The 21,284-nt window shown below is 45.6% G+C and overlaps 1 protein-coding gene across 1 annotated transcript; it reads left to right on the forward strand.

The window, feature by feature from the left end:
- The first annotated feature begins 3,393 nt into the window (after positions 1–3,393).
- GPR50 (G protein-coupled receptor 50) lies at positions 3,394–8,547 on the forward strand. Its single transcript, XM_014846991.3, has 2 exons — positions 3,394–3,580; positions 6,434–8,547. The coding sequence occupies exons 1-2, from the start codon at positions 3,394–3,396 to the stop codon at positions 8,107–8,109; spliced, it is 1,863 nt and encodes a 620-aa protein (XP_014702477.2). The 3' UTR covers positions 8,110–8,547.
- The last annotated feature ends 12,737 nt before the right edge of the window (positions 8,548–21,284 follow it).

Consider the following 21,284-nt stretch of genomic DNA (forward strand, 5'->3'; position numbering starts at 1 on the left):
GATTGAACAGGTTGCTTAGAAAGTATGGTGAAATGTGACCTCCACAATTGCCGCCATAATCAGAGCTCTGAAGATGCATCACTCTCCTTGGGTAGGCAGAAAAATCACCTGTTTCTGAGCAGAAACTACTTGCTTGCTCTCTCTTACCTTTAAAAAGACTGCCAAGTTGCCAGCTGCCACCCTGGTTGCCAGACCCACCCTGATCTTCAGTTCTTCCAAAGATGAGAAATGCAGAGGCCAAGATGAAAGAAATGTTTTTGAATCAGCAAGAAAAGGGAAAAAAATCTTTGAGTATCTACCTTCTATACAGAATACCCCTGGCACCACTTCTGCCTGGGATGCCCCAAGCTCTCACTGCTGGGAGCCCTTTGGGAGACTGGGTAGTCTCTCTCCCCTCATAAGTGACCTAGGGGACAGGACCACATGGGGACCTGGCTGGGTTCTAGGACCGCAAACCCTCTATACAATTCCCGGTCCACTACCCATTGCTCTATTGTCCTTCCCAATCTGCATGTAGGTTTCCAGGGGTCTCCTGGGATCCCCAGGGAATGTCCTAGGTCTCCCCTAGTTTGACTCCATACCTTGACAACTTTAAAATCCCAGATAAAGTGTTTCTCTCCACCCTCAGTTATTAGGGCTTCCTAGTAGGCCTTTTAGAAAGGTAATTAAAAATTCTTTGGAAGCTTACATAAACCCTATGCACTGCACTCTACCCAATGAAGTGCTCGCCTCTCAACTATTCCAAAGTAATCAACCTAGTGCATGAGTCTTATCCTGACCTTGCAAATCCCGACTGGTTTTCTCCCTCATATGTATCCAGATAACAGATTCAATATCCATTTATTCTCCTTAGGACTGGGACTTTGTTTGGAATCTTTATTAAGATGGTTCATAAAAGTAAGAAAATTAATTTAATCAGATGCAGAATCCCCCCTCCCGCCTAGATTATTAAAATAGTTGCCTCTCCCACTTGCATAGTATTGAAAAATCCTGGTCCCACTAAGGGGTCAAGCAGTGTCCCGCCAGGGGCAGGGGCCAGGGGATCAGCTCACCCTCTCTCCTGCCCCTCCTTAGTCCCAGGGAAGGCCAGGTCACATCCACAGAGAATCCACCAGCTCTGGGGCCACCTCAGCTCAGAAGTACAGTGCGCTGGAGTATAGCAATGCCTGAAATAACAGTTTGCCCCTTCTCAGGATTATTGGGGGGCGGGGGGCAGGCACGGAAGACTCCAGTGTCTTAAGTCACTAGGATGCTTGTTCAGTTTTTTTTCTTGAAATTTTTGTTTATTTGAATTAAAAACCGCTTCTTGCCGCAAGTAAAAGGATCCAAACCCTCGGGGAACCAGCGTGAGCAGCCTGATGTGGACGAACTGCTCCACAGCGTGGACGGGCTTTTGGCTGCTGGCCTCTCTTCGGGGCTCACCGTTGCCTCGGGAGGATGGCCGGTTCCTGGTCTGGGTTTATGGATAAATCCTGGCGAAGTCCAGACCTGAGAGCGCGCGGCCCGGGTTTCCAGCCAGCGAGGAGCAGTGAGATAATGAACGTGAAAAGGCTTCAGGCGGGAGATTGTTACCGGTGGGAACTCCCTTCTCAGCAGCGAGCGCGCAGGAGGCGGGTGGGGGTCACCTTCAAACAAGGGGACGCATTCCTACTTTGTGCTTTTCAGAAAGTGCGAGCAATCTTGATTTTCAGCCGTGTCTGCCTTTCCGTTAAAGGTCCCTGAATGTTGAAGTCCCTCGTGGAACCCGCCCCCAGCCCCCACCCGCTGTGCCCACCCCTCTCCGCGCGGGTCAGGAGGGCCGTTGTGTCCAGACGGTGGCGCTCCCGAATAGTGCAACCCCCTCTCCCCCACCGCAGCAAGAAGGTTAGTCTGGGACAAGTTTCAAGGTGTTTTCTGAAATTTTCTGCGAGGTTTCTTAACAAGAGCCATAACTTTTAGTAGCAGGCAAAAATCCACTCCCGTGACCAAAGGTCTTGAGGGAGTGAGTATCAGAATCGCGCCCCTTTAGTTTAGCCTGAACCATTCGGATTTCCCGTGGCCCGCGCGCTGCGAGAGCCTGGGCGCACGACAGGGAACCTTGACGCCTGGGGAGGGGCACCCGCGGGGCTAGGGGCGGCCCAACCCGCACGAGGTCGAAATGAGACCCCCGGTAGAGGATGGCAAGGGAGAAGGACCGAGATGAGTTGTGCCTGGTGCCCGGGGCGCTGGTCTGCGGGCGGTTTCTTGGCTGCGCCTCCCAGCACCTCCAAGCCCATCCCGCTGCTGCGGCGCAGCTCTCTGAGCCTGCCTGAGCGCCCCACTCCACTCTGTAGAGCGTGCGGAGCACCTCAAGAAGGGGCAAGAGCTGGAGCCACTCGCCCCGGTTTCTTTGAAGAGCGGCGGCCCAAGAGAAAGGCTTTCTTGCCGGTCTTACTTTTTCCCTAAGCAGCCCTCGAGTTCCCGCAGCCAGGGTACCCGGCAGCAGGGAAGGGGATAAAGCTCTCGCTATCTCGGCCCCAAAGTTGGGGACGACGGGCCATCAGCTACCTCCCCTCGCTCCCAGAATGCAGACTCGCTCCCCGCTCCCAGAGCCGGACGCAGGGGACATCTCCTTATGGAGAGCACAAGTCCCGACTGGACTGAAGGGCCACTCGCCGCTGCGGCTAAGGGAGCCAACCGGCTCCTGACAGGCACCGGAGCGGGGATAAGTTCCTTAGAGACAGGGGAACCCAGCTTTGGGATGGAAGCCCCCGGCGGCTCGCCCCTGCTCCCCGTGGGCTGCAGAAGGCTCTGAATAGTCAAATAGCCTCTGAAAGGGCCAGGAGTGGGATGAACCTCTAAAGGGGACTGCAGGGGCGCATATGTATGGTTCGGGGGGCCACTGGCCGCCCCTTACACTCTATTGGGGGTTTCAGACTGACTTGGGTTGGCACTGGACCCCAAGAGGGACCCCCTACCCCTGCTCTGCATTCTACATCTTTTTCCCAGGTGTTTGCGTTCCAGGAGGCAGAGAAAAGAACTTGCTAGAAATGGATGCACAGTGGCTGGTTGTGGGGGTGTAGAAGTGGACTCCAGAGCTTGTCACGAGGCAAGGTACCTGGGGGATAGTGGTGGAGGCGGCTACAGGGGAAGTACATGCAAGGCAGTCAGAAGCAAGACTACACCTCGAAGTGGATTTGTCCAGAAGAGTTGGTGATCAAAGCGGGGGTGGTCAGGGAGCCCTGATTGGTCAGGGGGAGGGACTTGGGGTGGGGCTAGAGGCCTCTTGAGGCTTTAAAAGCTCATCGGAGAGGGGCGGGATGCTGTCATTTGCTCTCTGATTCTCGGAAGGGAGGCAGCTGTCCCGAAAGCTCAGAGCAGGTGTTCGCTGTCCGGACCTGGCTGGGGGACCTGGCTGGGAGATCCGGCAGCAACATGAGTCCTACCCTGGCTGTTCCCACCCCATATGGCTGTATTGGCTGTAAGCTGCCACAGCCAGACTACCCACCGGCTGTAATTACCTTTATGTTCTGTTCAATGGTTATCATCATCGTCGTAGACCTGATCGGCAACTCCATGGTCATTTTGGCTGTGACGAAGAACAAGAAGCTCCGAAATTCCGGTAAGCCACCCTTCCTTCTCCCTACCCAGCGTACAGCCACTTGCAACCCCTAGGGTGTTAGTTTGGATGCCCAGAATAGGGAACCTGTGGACAGTGCCCTCACACTGAACGTCCCTGCCTCCCAAGTCCCCGCAAACGTGGGCAGTGATGTTCTGCCGGGGCCCCATAAACTTAGAGCTTCTCCAGGCTGAGGGAGCTCAGAGAATTAGCTTTGGGCGTCCAAGTGCAAAGCCCCAGTTCCCGCGGTGTGCGGCAGACCGCCGAGCCCTGGCCCGTCGGGGACCTGATGCAGAGGGAGCCGGCACCGGAGCGGAGAGTCCGGCAGCCGCCCGGGGACAGCACGCGGAGCCGGACGCCACAGAGGTGGCCGCGCCGAGGCAGCACGGGCCGAATTGACGCGGAGGGAGCGGCAGGGTTGGAGCCGCTCCGGGAAAGTTAAGTTCGCGGTGGCTGCGGCGGCGCTTACCGGAGCGCAGCGCAGCGGCCGCGCCCAAGCCGGGCTGAGCCCCGCCTCGCCGCGGCCCCTGGGTCTCGAGGGCGGCTCCTGGGCAGCTCCCGGGCGGCGGAACGCAGACCCCCGCGCCTGAGTTTGGAGCGGGGCGGTCTGAGTGCGCCGGAGCCGAGCTCCGTCCGCCCGTCCCAGGGCGCAGGGCAGAGAGAGGAGAGCGGCGGGCTGGGCGCAGCAGGCGGCGGCAGCGACGGCGGCGGCAGCGGAGATCCCGAAGTCCGTAAGCGGGGTCCTGGGGGTCTCAGGGCGGGCCGGAGGAGAGGTTTGAGAGCCTGGCATCTCAGGGTGGGTGGATAGAAGACTGCAGAACCGGGTGAGGCCGGCGGAAGGGCTGCAGGGGAACTCAGCAGGGGGCGGTGGGGGCCGCAGAGAGACTGCAGACCGCGGGGATCTGGGCTGAGGTGGGGTCCTCGCTGCCGGCCAATGCCAAGAGGAGGGGGCCGGCTGCGAGTGGGGCTGGGGGGAAGCGCGGGAGGATGTAGGGCGCTGCGACCTGCGCCGGGCCCGGGGCGGCAGGCACTGCAAAGCGGCGAGCCCAGTTTGTAGGTTGGGCGGGAGAGGACTCTGGAAGGGAGGCTGAGCAGCGAAGGGGCCCAAAGGCAACGCTCAGGCAGTGGGAGGGAGGGGGCGGCGCCCAGGGTGTCTCGGGCTGCCTGGTCCGAGGGACAGAGGAGGGAGAGGGGCGGCGTCTGAGGGTGTCGGGTACCCATAGGACCCTGACGGGCGGGCTGGCAGGGCGCGGGGAAGAGGAGCTGGCCAGTCTCTGGGGGATTACTTTGCTGGGTCGAGGAATCACAAACACAACACAAGTTTCAGAATGCACTGACGGGCACGCAGGCATTAAAAGTTTTATACTAAACTCTGGTGGGTGTGTCTGATTTCTCCCTGATCCCCTGGAGGCGTGGGGCCGCGCACTTCGACCTCATCTACACTCCAGCAGTGCAGTCCCAAAGTGCCGAACCCTGGAGCCCCGGGGGCGGGGGTACGGGGGCGGGGGGGGGGGCGGGGAGGAGGCACCTGTGAAGCCCGTTTTCTTTTCTTTACTTACCTTCCTCCTTCCCGCTTTTCTTCTCCGAATTTATTACTTTGAGGGAAAGCCCTAGAAAGAACCTCTTGGGTAGAAAGCGCTGTGGCCGCGCCTTGGCCGCGCCGGGGGAAGGAGGCAGAAGGAGCTATTCCTTTGCCCTTAATTTTAAAAAGCGCTCGTTTTCTCCTAGTCCAAGTTGAAGTGTAATATTGTGCCAAATTAGCAACGAGGTGTTTCCAAAGAAAGAGGGCTCTGCGCCTGCACTTGGCCTCTACCTTCTTTTTTTTGAAAGGTTTTTACAAAAACGTTCCTACCGCTGCCCTACAAAACAGGAGTGGGGACAGAGTCCCCCTTCACTTTCCTGTTGAGCCCGCAGGCTCCAGTAAAGCTCAGCGCCGGGTCCCGGAGCCCTTGTGCAGGGCGGCGAATGTGCCGGTGTGCGGTTCTGCGCGTGGACCGGCATGAGCAGGCACTTGTGCCAATCCTTGCAGGCATTTTCCTGATTTTTTTTCCCTCTGCTTACTATTTCTTTGGTTTCAGACTAAACTATACAGGGTCTGCGTCCCGCCTTCCCTGGGCCCCACGTCCCCTCACTTTTTACTCTTAGGTTACCTGGGAAATGGTAAGTATTTCTCGGGCTAGGTCTTAAATTATTTTCAGATCCCGTTGGGAAAGACTGCTTAAGACAACCACGGCCTCTAATGCCCTGTCTCAGACGCTTCTGTGGACCTGTTTGCCGTATAAATGCAACGCTAGGTTAGAGAAGGCAGAGGGCTAATTTATTTTTCCGCGGTGGGGAGTTTGAGGCTTCCTGACATTCCTCTAGTCTCTCCCCTCCCCCTCCCCCTCCCCCTCTAACCTACTCCCTAAGGACAGCTTCATCTAGCGCACCTCTGCTCCCTCTCCCTTCTCTCCCCATCCCCACTATAGGGAAAAATTTTGCGTTTTGTTTTTGTCTAAAACGGTGGCACCGCGTGGGTCCATGTGTGAGTGTGAAGCGCCTCTCAAGGGCCTGTTGTGCTTACTGCTCTCTGATGTAAGTTCACGGTCTTTCCCAAAGCAGAGAGGACGTTGTTTGAAGGGAAAAAAGGTGGACAACGAATATGTCCCCCAAACCTGGCTGTGCATCAGAATCACCTGGGACATGCTTGTAAATAAAAATAAAAACACAGCTGTATTTCCTTAAAGGAATTCTAGAATTCTAAATTGTCACGACTCTAGCTGGCTTTTTCCTCCAGCTTAAATTTGTAGATTTCCAAAATTAACCATTTATTCTTCTCTGTCTTTCCCCCTCTCCCTCCTCCGATCTCTTTTTCAGGCAACATCTTTGTGGTTAGCCTCTCTGTGGCCGATATGCTGGTGGCCGTCTACCCCTACCCTCTGATGCTGCACGCCATGGCCATTGGGGGCTGGGATCTGAGCCAGTTCCAGTGCCAGATGGTTGGATTCATCACAGGGCTGAGTGTGGTCGGCTCTATCTTCAATATTGTGGCAATTGCCATCAACCGTTACTGCTACATCTGTCACAGCCTGCAGTATGAGCGGGTCTTCAGTGTGCGCAATACCTGCATTTACCTGGTAGTCACCTGGATCATGACCATCCTGGCTGTCCTGCCCAACATGTACATTGGCACCATCGAGTATGATCCTCGCACCTACACCTGCATCTTCAACTATCTGAACAACCCTGTCTTTGCTGTGACCATCGTCTGCATCCACTTCGTCCTTCCTCTGCTCATAGTGGGTTTCTGCTACGTGAGAATCTGGACCAAAGTGCTGGCAGCCCGTCACCTGGCTGGGCAGAATCCTGACAATGAGCTTGCTGAGGTTCGCAATTTTCTAACCATGTTTGTCATCTTCCTCCTCTTTGCAGTGTGCTGGTGCCCTATCAACGTGCTCACTGTCTTGGTGGCTGTCAGTCCGAAGGAGATGGCAGGCAAGATCCCCAGCTGGCTTTATCTCGCAGCCTACTTCACAGCCTACTTCAACAGCTGCCTCAACGCTGTGATCTATGGGCTCCTCAATGAGAATTTCCGAAGAGAATACTGGACCACCTTCCATGCTATGCGGCACCCTATCCAGTTCATCTCTGGCCTCATCACTGATGTTCGTGAGACTCGGGAGGCCCATGCCCTGGCCCGTGCCCGTGCCCATGCCCGTGACCAAGCCCGAGAACAAGCCCATGAACAAGACCGTGTCCATGCGAGTCCTGCTGTGGAGGAAATTCCAATGAATGTCCGGAATGTTCCACTACCTGGTCATGCTGCAGCTGCGTCTGACTATCCTAAGTCATCCTCTGGCCACTCCAGGTCTGCCTCTGCCCACTGCAAATCTGCCTCTGGCCACCATAAGTCAGTCTTTAGCCACTCCAAGCCTGCCTCTGGCCACCCCAAGCCTGCCTCTGGTCACTCCAAGTCTGCCACTGTCAACCCTAAGTCTGCCTCTGTCTACTTCAAGGCTGACTCTGTCCATTTCAAGCCTGCCTCTGTCCATTTCAAGGCTGACTCTGCCCATTTCCAGCCTGTCTCCAACCACCCTAAGCCTGTCACTGGCCACCACATCCCTGCTGGCAGCCACTCCAAGACTGCCTTCAGCCCCGCCACCAGCTGCTCTAAACCCACCACTGGCCACACCAAACTTGCTACCAGCCAGCCTGAGCCCACCACTGCTGACTATCCTGAGCCTGCTGCCACCAGCCACTCCAAGCCTGCCATCACCAGCCACTCCGAGCCTGCCGCTGCTGGCCACCCTGAACTTTCTGCCTCCTGCCACCCTGAGACCACCGCTGCTGGCCACCTTGAGTGTGACATCACTGACCTCCCTGAGTCTGCCTCCGGCTCTGCCCCTGGGTCCCCAGAGCCTGCCGCCAGCCCACTAGAGCTTGCCGCTGCCACTGACCTTCTTGACCCCACTGTGGTCACCACTGCCACCAATGGTTACCGTGGGGCTGGGGTTATTGATGCTGAAGCTGATTCTGATGAAATGGCCTTGTGAGAAATGCTCTTGGGGTGGCCAAGCACTGGCCCACTTTCGAGTTTGTTCGGCATATGTAATCCAAAGTGAGATACCTTACTGCATCTACACACAGACAGACACATGCAGATATTGACTCACAGACACAGTGTAAGCTACATCCACCTTTCAGGTGTACTCCTCCTTTACATAGCATACTGTGAAAAAGTGTGTGTGTGCGCGTGTGTGCTTGCTATTTTAGAAACCAAATTTCCCTAAAGTTTGACATCTGTTGTTCTGAACCTCCCTTTCTTCCTATGGTTGACCTTGAGCCCACAGTAATCCCTGAAATTGTAGACTTTTTGATTTTCTCCTCTCCCGTGTCCCCCTTTCTCCCTCTGCTCATTTCCTCCTCCTGGTACCTGCTTTCTTCTCCCATTCCCCGGGGAGTGGGGGAGCAGTGCATGCGCAGTGGCAAAGGCTTCTGTAAAGTCAATGTGACTGCAGAGCTTTATGTTTCAAGTGTGTAACCCTCTGCTGTACTTTTAATGGCAGTCTGAAAGGCAATTGCAATAAAGTGCAAGTACTTGAAACAGTTTCTTTTCTAAATTCCAGCAACAAAATATTACTCATATCTGAAGAACACAATTTGATAAGCTCTTATTAAAATCAATTTTATGCCTATGAGATCAAATGGCAAAAGGAAAGATATGGCCACACTAAATTATTTCTATTTTGTGAACAAACATTGGTGCTGGTTTTTATAGTCAAACATGAATGCAAATGGTGAGATGTTTTTACCTTATTTGTAGTCGCTTACCTCTTTCAGTGTTTGCCAAGATTTTCTTTCATTTAGTTCCAGAGAAACAAATCCATTCATAAACTAGTTTCTTCTAAAATCCAAATTTATTGTTGCTAGGATCAATTATAGACATTTTTTAATATTACAATTCATAACTACTCTTTACCTCAGAGATTTTTTTAAACAGCCTGATGCTTTTACACAATCAGTTTTTACATCTTTCTTTTTCATTCAGAAGGGAATTCGAGGTAATAACTGGTAGGCAGAAGTGAAGGAAGCACTGCCGTGGAGGGTGTAAATGAGTTTTGCTCCAAAAGCCTTTCTCTCCCGCCTTGTTCCTCTGGGTCTCCCAGCGGGGGAGGGAGGCTGGGAGGAAGAGATGCCAACAGCAGCCAATCCCACCAGCCGTGACTGAGGTTCAGTGATCCACAATGTTAAATCGTAGACGTCTTATATCAGCACACTTGACAGCCCAGGAAATGATTTTTCTCCAGAATTCAATGAAAAGTTCTCGTTTAATAAAAATTTCCATTATTGACTCAAATTGACACTTAAAGCAAAGTTTACTGTGCAAATGCTTGTGAGGATAAGTGGAAATGTATTATTCTGCCTTAATTCGATTCTGTATTTGTGGTAGCAATTAAATAAAAGTGTGTTGTGGCTTTGGTGTGTGATTTATTGAGCAATTCACTTCCTCCACCAGACTTACTTGTGGGGAGGGTTGGGGGTGGGTGGAAAAGCATTGACCTGGGGGGATGAGAAGACTAGGGTGCTTTTCATCCCCACTATGAGCTTACTATCCCCCAGGGCAAGTCACATGACCCCTCTCTCCTTAGTTTCTTTTCTCAGGGAACCCTTGAGGTCAGGGTGGGGTGGGGGCGGAGGAGGCCCAGCTGGGTTTGGTGTGTTCTTCTCACTAGTGCAGTGACACTGGGTGACCACACCTGCCTCCTCTTGGACTTCTGGACCTTGCCTGCTGTGGCCTCTGAAACAGATCCCTTTTTACCCCCATGGAAGGAGTGAAGCCAGACCCCAATAATGTCACAACCACAGAGGCTGCTGGGACCAAGTAACAGAGCTCATAAGCTAGTAGGGGGAGGCACTGGAGTGAGGCAGAAGGACAGGTGACTTCCTCTCTAGCTGGAAGATGGGTGGCAAGACCCCAGCCATTGGGCAAGGCAACTGACCTCAGGAACATAGTTTGCAAAGAATCTCTAATGACAAGGAAATCCCCTAAGTAAACTGCTCTGTAAAAATAAAAGTGGAATCTGGGGCCGGCCCAAGTGGTTGAGTTTGTGCACTCCGCTTCCATGGCCCAGAGTTTCACAGGTTTGGATCCTTGGCGTGGACATGGCACCACTCATCAGGCCATGTTGGGGCGGCGTCCCACATAGCACAGCCAGAGGCACTCACGACTAGAATATACAACTATATACTAGGGGGCTTTTGGAGGAAGAAAAAGAAGAAGAAGAAAAAAGAAGATTGGCAACAGATGTTAGCTCAGGTGCCAATCTTTAAAAAAAAAAAAAGTAGATTCAAAATAATGTAGAGTAGGAAATCAATTTTGTTAACAAAGTATATACACTTAAAACATGCACATATACATAGACACAGAGTTATACCTATGTAGTTGTTCTATCCAGGTTTAACCAGACTGTGAGTAGAAACTGAGGTCATCTTAACTTTTCATGCCCAAATTACAGTGGTTCGAGCCCCATCAGAGTGACTGCTGGACTTCAGGCTGATTCCGTGGGCAAAATTACTGCCAAGTATTCCTGGCAAACAAAGAGGATGCTTACGCATGTGCTCGCAAACTGGTCTACAGTCAGCACCTCCTCCCGCTGTTGTCCTTGTTCTTCCTCTCTGCCCCTACCGAAGGAGCCTTGCTCAGGGTGAGATCGCAAGTGTTCAGACCCAAGGTGCTGTGCCTCCACGCTCCAAATTGCTATTCTCCGGAGACTCAAGGGGTGCAGGACCCTGAGAGGAGATGAGAGAGGTGAGAAAAATTATTGGCACTTTCTACAACTTTGTTCCACAGTGTGCTCCTAGTCGGCTGAAGCAACACTGCTTATGCCCAGAGTCTCACAAAGTCTCATGAAAGCAGCTACTTCGGCCACTCTGCTCACCTGCAAGCTGCCCTCATCAATCCTGCCCGCCCACCTCCCTCCCCGTAATCCACTCCCCCAGGAAGAAGCGCCAGGTCACCCACAGGGCCGTCTCAGTCTTTACAGAGCGGAGAAATGCTTGTCTCCACCCCTGCTTCCCTTATCCTGTCCCTCTCCACTCCCAAAAGTCCAGAAGCCTCACAAACACATCTCTGATTTACCATGCCCACTGTGAGTGACCAAGGCTAGACGCCGAGTCTCTGCAGTCAGGTTTGGTCAAGGCTCTTTGTAGTTTTCCCCAGGAAAATGCAGGTCTCGTGGTTTGATACCAGTGAGAACAGAAGGGCCCATTTTGCCCACTTCCTCAGAGAGAGAATCTGCTTCCGGGTGAGCCTAATCTCCCTAGGCAGGGATAAAAAAATGCAAGCAACTTTTAAATGACAGTTTTCTCCAGTTTCTACTCTTTTGAAATGCAACTATTAATGCATATACAGTAACGCGACAGACTGACCTTTTTTTACATGCATATACATCTATGTAACTGCCACTCTGACCGAGATATAGATAGCCCTCCAGAAGGCTCCCTTTTGCTTGCTGCTAGTCAATAGTCCACCCAAAGGCAACCGCTAATTTGACCTCTGTCACCGTACATTCATTTTGCCTGTTCTAGAACTTCATACAAATGGAAGCCTACAGTATGTATTCTTTTGTGTCCGGTTTCTTTTTTTAAAACTGTAATAAAATATACATAACATAAAATTTACCATTTTAACCATTTTTAAGTGTACAATTCAGTGACTTTAAGTACATTCACATTGTTGTACAACTATCACCTCTCTTCATTTCCAGAGCTTCTTCATCACCCCACACGTAACCCTGCAGCCATTAAGTGGTAACTCCCTATTCACTCCTCCCCTAGCCCCTGGGAACCGCGGGCGTATCTTCTGTCTCTATGAATCAGCCTATTCTAGGGACCTCATTTAAGTGGAACCACACAGTATTTGTCACTTTGTGTCTGGCTTCTGTCACTGAGCGCGTCTTCAAGGTTCGTCCATGTCGTAGCGTGTGTCAGTGCTTCACTCTTTTGTTGGCTGAATTATATTCCATTGTATGTCTAGACCACATTTTGTTAGTCTATTCAGCCGTTGATGGACACTTGGGCTCTTTCTCCTTTGTGGCTGCTGGGACTAGCGCTGCTATGATCACTGATTTACGAGTATTTGTTTGAGTCCCTGCCTCCAATTCTTTTGGATATATATCTAGGAGTAAAGTTGCCGAATCATATGTTAGTCTGGCTTCTTTTGCTCAATATTATGTCTTTGAGATTCATTCATGTTTTTGTGTGCATCAGTAGTTTGGGTTTTTTTCCATTTTTATGTAGTACTCTACAGTATGAATATACCACAATTTATTTATTGATTCTACTGTTGATGGATATTTGAGTTGTTTCCAATTTGGGACTACTATGAAAGATGCTTCTATAAACATTTTTGTATATGTCTTTTAATTTAATTTTATATTGAGATATAATTTTACGTACAGCGAATTACATAAATCTTGAGTGCAGGGCCCAATGAACTTTCACATATGCATACAACTGTGCAACCACTACACAGATCAAGACATAAAACATCTCCAGTGCTCAGAAGGTTCTGTTATGCCAGATTGCCTTTGCCAGTTCTCGAACTTCATCTAAATGGAAGCATATAAAATGTACTTTTTTGTATCTAGCTTCTTCGGCCCGTTACTTTGTTGGTGAGAGTTTTTCATTGCTTTGGGTAGAAGTGGTCGATTCCTTTTTATCGCTTCCTATTTTATCACAGAATTCCACTGTATTGAGCATAACAATTTTTTATCTATTCTACTATAGATGGACATTTGGGCTATTTTCTTGTTTGGGGCTGTTGTGAGGAAAGCTGTTCTGAACAGGCTTGTGCGTGCCTTTCGGTATGTGTATGGACTCATCGCTCTTGGAAACACACCTGTGATTGAAATTGCTGAGTCATGAGTATATGCGTATTTAGTTTTAGCAGGAACTGTGAAATATTTTTCCAAAGTGCTTGAACCAATATATAGTCTCACCAGCAATGTGTGAGAATTTGAGGTGCTCTGCATTCTTGCCAACATTTGGTATTTTCAGCGTTTCGTAGTTTTAGCCATTCTAGTGGGTGTCTAGTGCTATTTCATTGTGCTTTCAATTTGCATTTCCTTAATGATTAATGATGTCAACCATCTTTTCACATGATCACTGACAATTTGTATATCTTCTTTATTAAAGGGTCTGAACAAATATTTTGACTGTTTTTAAATTTGAAGTTTCTGTCTTCTTATTGGCAGTACAAGTTCTTTGTATATTCTGGATATGAGTATATATATATATATTTCATGAATATGTTCTCTTAGTTTGTGGTTTGCCTTTTCTCTCTCTTAATTGTATCTTTTGATGAGCAAAAGTTCTTAATGTTATGAAGTCCAATTTATCAGTTTTTTCTTTTATGACTATGCTTTGTGTTTAAGAAATTTCTGATTACTCCAATATAATGAATATATTCGCCTGGTTTTCCTTTTAGGAACTTTATTGTTTTGCCTTTAATGTTTAAGTCTATGCCTCACCTCAAGTTAATTTTTTGTGTTTGTGTGAAGTAGGGGTCAAGGTGCATTTTTTTATATAGTCAAGATTCCTATTTTTATTTTACCACCGTTTATTGAACAGATCATCCTTTGCCTCAGTGAATTGGAGTGGAGCCTTTTTGTAGTTAATCATATAAAAATAAAGATTATCTATCTACCTATTATCTTTTTCTAGTCTATTCCGCTAGTCTATTTGTCTAGACTTGCACCAATGCCACACTGTTTTTTAAATTTTAAACTGTAGTTTATAGACAATGATGTGCACAATTAAGTGTACAGCTAAATAGGTTTTTACTTGCATGCATATTTTAATAACCACTTATATGCATATTTTTATATCACCATCTTTCAGATGAAGATATAGAACATTTCTAGGACCCTACAAGGCTCTTTCATGCCCCAACTCAGTCAATACCTCTCCCAAAGTTAACCATTAGCCTAACCTCTAATATCACGTGTCCGTTTTGCCCATTTTACATCAAAAGAAATAACATAATATGTATACTTTTGAGTCTAGCTAATTTTGGTAAACATTATGCTTTTGGATGACATCTGTGTTGTTGGATGCACCAGCAGTTCTTTTTAAAATTTTTCGTAGAAAGATTTAATGATGGGGAGTATCTTCAATCCAAATTAAGTTGAGAAAGCAGACAATAAAATGGTATGTAATTTTGTTAACAAAACCAAAATGAGTTTATGCAAAGACACATACATTTAACACTTTCTATAGTAAATATACATACATATTTTTATTGAGATATAATTCATACACCAGATACTTCATCATTTTAAAGTGTTCACTGCTGTGATTTTAGTATATTCACAAAGGTGTGCCACCATCGGCATAATCTAATCCTTGAATACTTTTGTCACCCCAAAAGAAACCCTGTACCTATTATCTTCATTCCCCGTTACCTCCTCCCCTATGACAACCATGTTATAGCATGCATCAGAATTTCACTCCTTTTAAAAGCTGAATAATATTCTTTTGTATGTATATACCACGTGTTGTTTATCCCTTCATCTGTCAATGACAATTTGGCTTGTTTCCACCTTTTGACTATTGTGAGCAATACTGCTATGAACATTGCTGTACAAATATATGTTTGTGGATGTGGGAAACTAGAGATAGAAGTGAAATTTAGGCCTAAAACAAGAAAAAGAACAGTACAGATTAGAGCAGAAATCAATGACATTGAAAACAGGAAATTGATAGACAAAATCAATGAAACTAGAAGCTAGTTCTCTGAAGAGATCAAATTGACAAACCTCTGACCAGACCAACTAAGAAATAGGACACAAATCACAAATATCCAAAATGAAAGACCTCATCACTACTGATCCCATAGACATAAACAGAAAAATAAAGGAATACTATGAAAACATATATTTGATAACTAGACGGAATGGACCAATTCTTTAAAAGACACAACCTACTAAAACCCACACAAAGAGTTTTGGGTAACTCCAAACCTGTAAAGCCCTCTGCCGTGGCTGCTAGGCTTCTGGTTTTCACAACTACTGTAGTTAAGAAGCTATTGTTTTTCAAAGGTACTATGGAGCGAAGGGAGTGGAGTGGAATTAGGGCAAGTTAAAGCACCACCAAACTCACCGTTCTTACCTGGATTCAGTCATTTTTCTTAAATAAACCCTCCTTGGGTTGTTGCAAGACTTAGGTTACTTTCCAGAGTCCTGAAACGTTGATTTTGACTTTTTGCAGTGTTCTTCTTCTTTTATGGAGAAGCACATTTTTGGAAGCACTATTTATTTAAGCATCCTCCTGTGTATGGTCATTTAGGTTTCCAATATTTTGCAATTTCAAACTATGCCGCAATGAGCATCCTTGTGCATAGGTATTTTTGGATTGTTGGAAGTTCATCTTCAAGGACAGATTCTTAGAGTTGGGATTTCTGGGTTGAAGGCTTATGGTCGACATTGCCAATTTCCCTTTGGAGGAGTTGTCCTGGTTTGCATTCTCAGCAGCAACATATGGGCGTGCCTGTTTCCCCACAGACTCATCAACGAATTCTGTTGTCACACTTTTTAAATTTTTGCCTGTCTGATAGCTAAGAAATGGTAGCTCAGTGTAGTTTTAATCAGCAACTCTCTATGTACTGAGTTTGAACATTTTTCATATGTTTAAGGGACATTTTTATATCCATTTTTGGGGTGAATTTTCTGGTTATATACTTTTCTCACTTTTCTATTGGATTTTGGTCCTTTGTCCCTCAATTTTTTTTAAATTTCAAATTTCTCTTTATTTTTATAGAGTTGCTAATCACAGGTCATGCCTGAGATTTGATATTTTTCTTGTGCAAATATTTCAGATCAAATTAAAGGGCTTTTTCAGCGGCTATGGTTCACTTTGACTAAATTCAGGCTGTTTGACCATGTCATTCATTAATCGACTGTTCTTAATTCTGGTGGAAGTTCCGTAGACCAGCAACGGTTTCAGAAATGTTTGGCAGCCTGAGTAATTTTCGTCACAGCTAAGCCAGACAGAGCCTGAGATTCCACTGCGGAGGGAAACTCGGGTGCAGTCGGGAGTGGGGGTGGGAGAGGTCATCAAGAAGTTTTACAAGAAAGTGTCAGAAATTACGAAGCATGGGTCATCATTAGTTTGTAAGTGAAAAAAAAGAGACAGAGGGACTAAGCAAAAGAAACTTTAAGCAAGGAGAGGGGGCTATAATCATCAAAAGAATACTTTTAAAGTAAGGGTTAACAGCCTTGGCTAGATTAGCAGGAAAAAAAAGTGAAAAGTCAAGCAAAAAACAATTATAGATCTGATATTTATTGAGTATCTATTAAGTGTGAGAGCCTCTTCTAGGCAGATAGAGTTTATGAGAAATACAAAGATAAACAAGGGAGAGGCCCCTGTCCTAGTTTATTGATTGATGGATTGATTTTTAAGATTGGCACCTGAGCTAACAATTGCCAATATTTTTATTTTTTCTGCTTTTTCTCCCCAAATCTCCCCAGTACATAGCTGTATATTTTAGTTGTGGGTCCTTCTAGTTGTGGTATGTGGGACGCTGCCTCAGCGTGGCCTGACGAGCGGTGCCATGTCTGCGCCCAGAATCCGAACAGGCGAAACCCTGGGCCACCGAAGCAGAGCCTCCGAACTTAACCACTTGGCCACGGGGTGGCCCCGCCCCGCCCCCCACACCCCCGTCCTAGTTTAGAGGCCTGAAACCAACAACTCGCCTTTTGTTTAAACATTTACTAAGCTCCCACTGTGTGATAGGTACCACTCAAGACTCTTTACTTCTATTATCTCTAATTCTCATAAAAATGCTGCCAAGTTGATATTATTACTTGTATTTTGTTTTTTATTTATTTAATTTTTATTTTTATTTATTTTTTGGTGAGGAAGATTGGCAACAGAACATCCAGGACTCCCATCTCACCCATATCCATTTGGCTTATAAATCCAGTAAATTCTGCCTCTTCAATAGCTCTTTAATTCGTCTTTTCTTTTTAATCCTCATAGTCACTTTCTCAGTTTGAACTACCATCATCTCTTAGATGGATTACTTTAAGAGCTTCTGAAGCGCTCTCCCTGTCTTTCTAATCTACCTTCACCAAGCCAACATAGTACTCTTTCTAAACTGCAGATCTAAATATATCTCTCCTCCAGTCCTCCTCCTAACCCAAGCTTGACAGTGCCCTCCCTTGACCACTCTGTACATCAGCTGTCTTGAACCCCCGGCTCTTCCCTGGTCCTGCCCATATGTCACTCAATTTTTAAGAGTTTTTCATATATTAGGTTAATAGTTCTTCCCCTGTGGTATATGTTGCAAATATTTTCTACCCACTTGTCAGTTGTCTTTTGACTTTGTGTATGGTGCATTTGCCATGCAGATTTTTAAGAGGTCATCAAATTTATTAGACTCCTTCTATTGTCTCTGGATTTTGAGTCACAGAAAGCCTTTCTCTACACCAAGGTAAAACAGGAATTCCCCATGTTTTATCTAGTACTTGCATCATTTCCTTTTTTCCATTTAGCTCTCTAATCCACTTGGAATCTATTTTTTGGTCTATGGTGTGAGATATGCGTGTAATTTTATCTTTTTCCTTGTGAAATCATCTGCATCTGGTGCTTTTTTGTGGAATCGTCCTTTAATAAGTTCCTCTATTTCTTCTACAGAAATTGATCTGTTTAAGCTTCCTAACTTTAATAGGGTCAATTTTGATAACTTTAATTACCTTAGGAAATTATACGTTTCCTCTAGGTTTTCAAATTTGTTTGCACAGAGTCTCTTATTATTTTTTTAAAAATTTTTATTTCAATAGCTATTTCCCCCTTGTCATTTCTTATTTTGTTTATTTGTGCTTCCTTTCTCCATTTCTTTTCTTGATAAAGTAAGCTAATACTTTGTATTGTTAATCTTTACAAAATCATACTTTTATTTTTTAGATCTGCTGTTTTTCTATTCTCCTCTTTATTAATTTCTTTTTTTTTTTTTTATTATTTCCTTCTTCGTGGTTTCTTTTGGTTTACTTTTTTATTCTCTTTCTAGTTTTAGGACCTGGGAATTTAATATTTTTTTGGCTGTTTCAGTTTTCTGGATACACGTGTTTAATGCAAGAAAATTTCCCCTGATCGCTTCTTCAAATGCACCCCGTAAATTCTGATATGTGGTGTTTTATTGTCATTATTTTTAAAAAAATTCTCTAATTTGAGTTTCTAGTTTCCATTTCACAAAGAAGTTGTTTAATAGGAGATTCTTAATTTTTTTTTTGAGGAAGATTAGCCCTGAGCTAACATCTGCTGCCAATCCTCTTTTTTTTTTTGTTTTGCTGAGGAAGACTGGCCCTGAGCTAACATCCATGCCCATCTTCCTCTACTTTATATATGGGACACCTACAACAGCATGGCTTGCCAAGTGGTGCCATGTCTGCACCTGGGATCCAAACCAGCGAACCCCGGGCCGCCGAGAAGTGGAACATGCGAACTTAACCGCTGCATCACTGGGGCAGTCCCAGGAGATTCCTAAATTTTGAGGAGGAAAGGTCTTTCCTTTTTTGTTTTTGTTAGTACATTTAATCAGAGACTGTTGCTTGTAATATTTACATTTTATAGACGTTACTGATGTTGTCTTTGTGACCTAATAAATGATCAATGTTTGTGAATGTGCCATGAACGCTTGAGAAGAATTTGTGTGCTCCTTATTATCATGGCTTAGACTTCAACAGACATTCAAAATATCCATCCTATTGATTATTGTTTCTTAATTAACATGCACATTTTATCTCCATATGAATTTTTGTCCACTTGATTTGTATTGTACTGAAAATGGCATATTAAAATTTCCTTTTATTAGTGAATGTCTATCTATGTGTCCTTACACCCTTTGCGGTTTTTCCTTCAAAAAGGTGGTCATTGTGTCATTTGGTGCATAAATATTTACGTGTTATCTGTTCACTGTGGAATGTGACTTTTGCATTAAAGTTGTCCTTGTTTGTCATGTGTAATACTTTGGGATTTGAATTCTACTTTGTATGTTACCAGGATCACTACACGTTCTCTCTTTCGATTTCCATTTTCCTGGCGAACTTTTGTCTATCCTTTTATTTTTATCTTTCTGAATCACTTTGTTGTAGGTGTGTATCTTGCATAAAGCATATAGTTGTTATTTAATCAGTTCTATTGAGGTGTACTTTACACAAAATTTGCCTGTTTTAAGTGTACAAGTCAATGATTTTTGGTAGATTTATGAAGTTTTGCAAACATCAACCACAATCCAGTTTTAGATCGTTTCTGTCATCCCAAAAAGATCGCTCATGGAAATTTGCAGTCACTCTCCATCTCCAGCCCCAGCTCTGGGCAAGCACTGGTCTACTTTCTGTCTCAAAGCATTCACCTTTTTTGAGAAACTTCATATAAATGGAATCATACAATATGTGTTTTTTCTTCATCTGGCTTCTTTCACTTGGTATAAAGTTTTTGAGGTTCATCCTTGTAGCATTATCAGTGGTTCGTTCTTTGTATCATTAAGCAATATTCCACGGTATGGGTATACCACATTTTGTTTATTCATTCATCAGTTGATGGATATTTGGATTGTTTCCCCTTTTTGGATTTTATGAACAATGCTCTTATAAACTTTTGTGTACAAGTTTTTGTGTGGACGTATGTTTTCAAGTCTCTTGAGGATGTATCCACAGAATTGGAATTGCTAGGTGATATGCAAACTCTATGTTTAAATTTTTGAGGATATGAAGGTTCTAGTTTCTCTCCATTCTTACTAACACTTTCTTTTTTATTACAATCATCCTAACGGTTATGTAATGATAACTCATTGTGGTTTTAATTTGCTTTTCCTTAAAGACCATTAAGGTTGAACATGTTTTCACGTACTTACTTGCATTTCTTATATCTTTGGTGAAATGTCTATTCAAATCTTTTGCCCATTTTGAAATTGAGTTATTGCTCTTTTTTCTTATTGACTTATAAAAGTGCTTTAAATATTCTAGATACAAGTCCCTTATAAGATATATGATTTGTAATTATTTCTCCCATTCTGGGGGTCTTCTCACTTTGTCGAGGTGTATTAGTCGTGCTTTTTAATTTTCTGTAATTTTGATGCTATGGCATCTTGGGGCCTTGCTGACTCTAGAGGGACTGCCCCTCCCAGGGCTAGCCAATTCCTAGAGATAGTAAGTGACTTGCCTGTGAGCATGCCTTTCATAGACAAGCCAGTTGCTCCAAAGCCACACTCCCAACCCCCTCCTCTATCTGGCTCCCATGCTCCAGAAAGCAATATTCTTTTGCCCTAATCACTCCAGACAGATAGGGACAGCCTCTATGCTCCATAGCCTGCCGAAACTGTTCAAACTAGACAATACTAAGCCTGCTAACCTACCTTGCCCATTCCTTCCTGTGGAAACCACAATAAAGGCTCTTGCCTATGTGTTCTTGGGCTCCCCATCCCTCCTGACCAACGTTGGGCTTCCCCATGTGGCCGCCTTGCATGGCATGCCATGCCTCCAATTTCTAGGGATCTGTGAGTATAAATTTCTTCCTTCATGACAGTCACCTATGTGTCTTATCATATCTGACTAAGACAAATCCCAGGTTCACTTAAAACATGATGGTATCCTTTAAAGCACAAAAGTTTTCAATTTGATTAAGTCTAATTTGTCTAGTCTTTCCTTTTGTCACTTGTGTTTTTGGTGTCATATCGATGAAGGCTTTTCCTAACCCCAGGTCACCAAGATTTATGACTGTATTTTCTTTCAAGAGTTTTACACTTTTAGCTCTTACCCTTAGGTCTGTGCCCCATTTTTATGTATGATGTAAGAGTTTCTTTTCGTCTTTTTGTGTGTAGATACACAATTGTTCCAGCATCATTTGTCGAAAAGAGTTTTACTCTATTGAATTTCCTTGGTACCCTTGTCAAAATCATCATAAGGGTTTATTTCTAGGCCCTATCTGTTCCTTTGATCTACGTCTTTATTATTGTGCCGGTTCCCGCAGTGTCTTGAATACTGAATACTGTAGCTTCTTTGCCTACTTTGCATTATTGGAACAAATCCTACTTGGCCGTAATGTATTATCCCTTTTTATATATTGCTGGATTCCATTTAGGAATATCTTTTTAAGGATTTTTTGCAATTACTTCATGAATAATACTGGTCTGTAATTTTCTTTGCTTGTAATATCCTTTCACAATTTG

This window comes from Equus asinus, chromosome X (genome assembly GCF_041296235.1).
Source record: "Equus asinus isolate D_3611 breed Donkey chromosome X, EquAss-T2T_v2, whole genome shotgun sequence".
Classification (NCBI taxonomy): domain Eukaryota; kingdom Metazoa; phylum Chordata; class Mammalia; order Perissodactyla; family Equidae; genus Equus; species Equus asinus.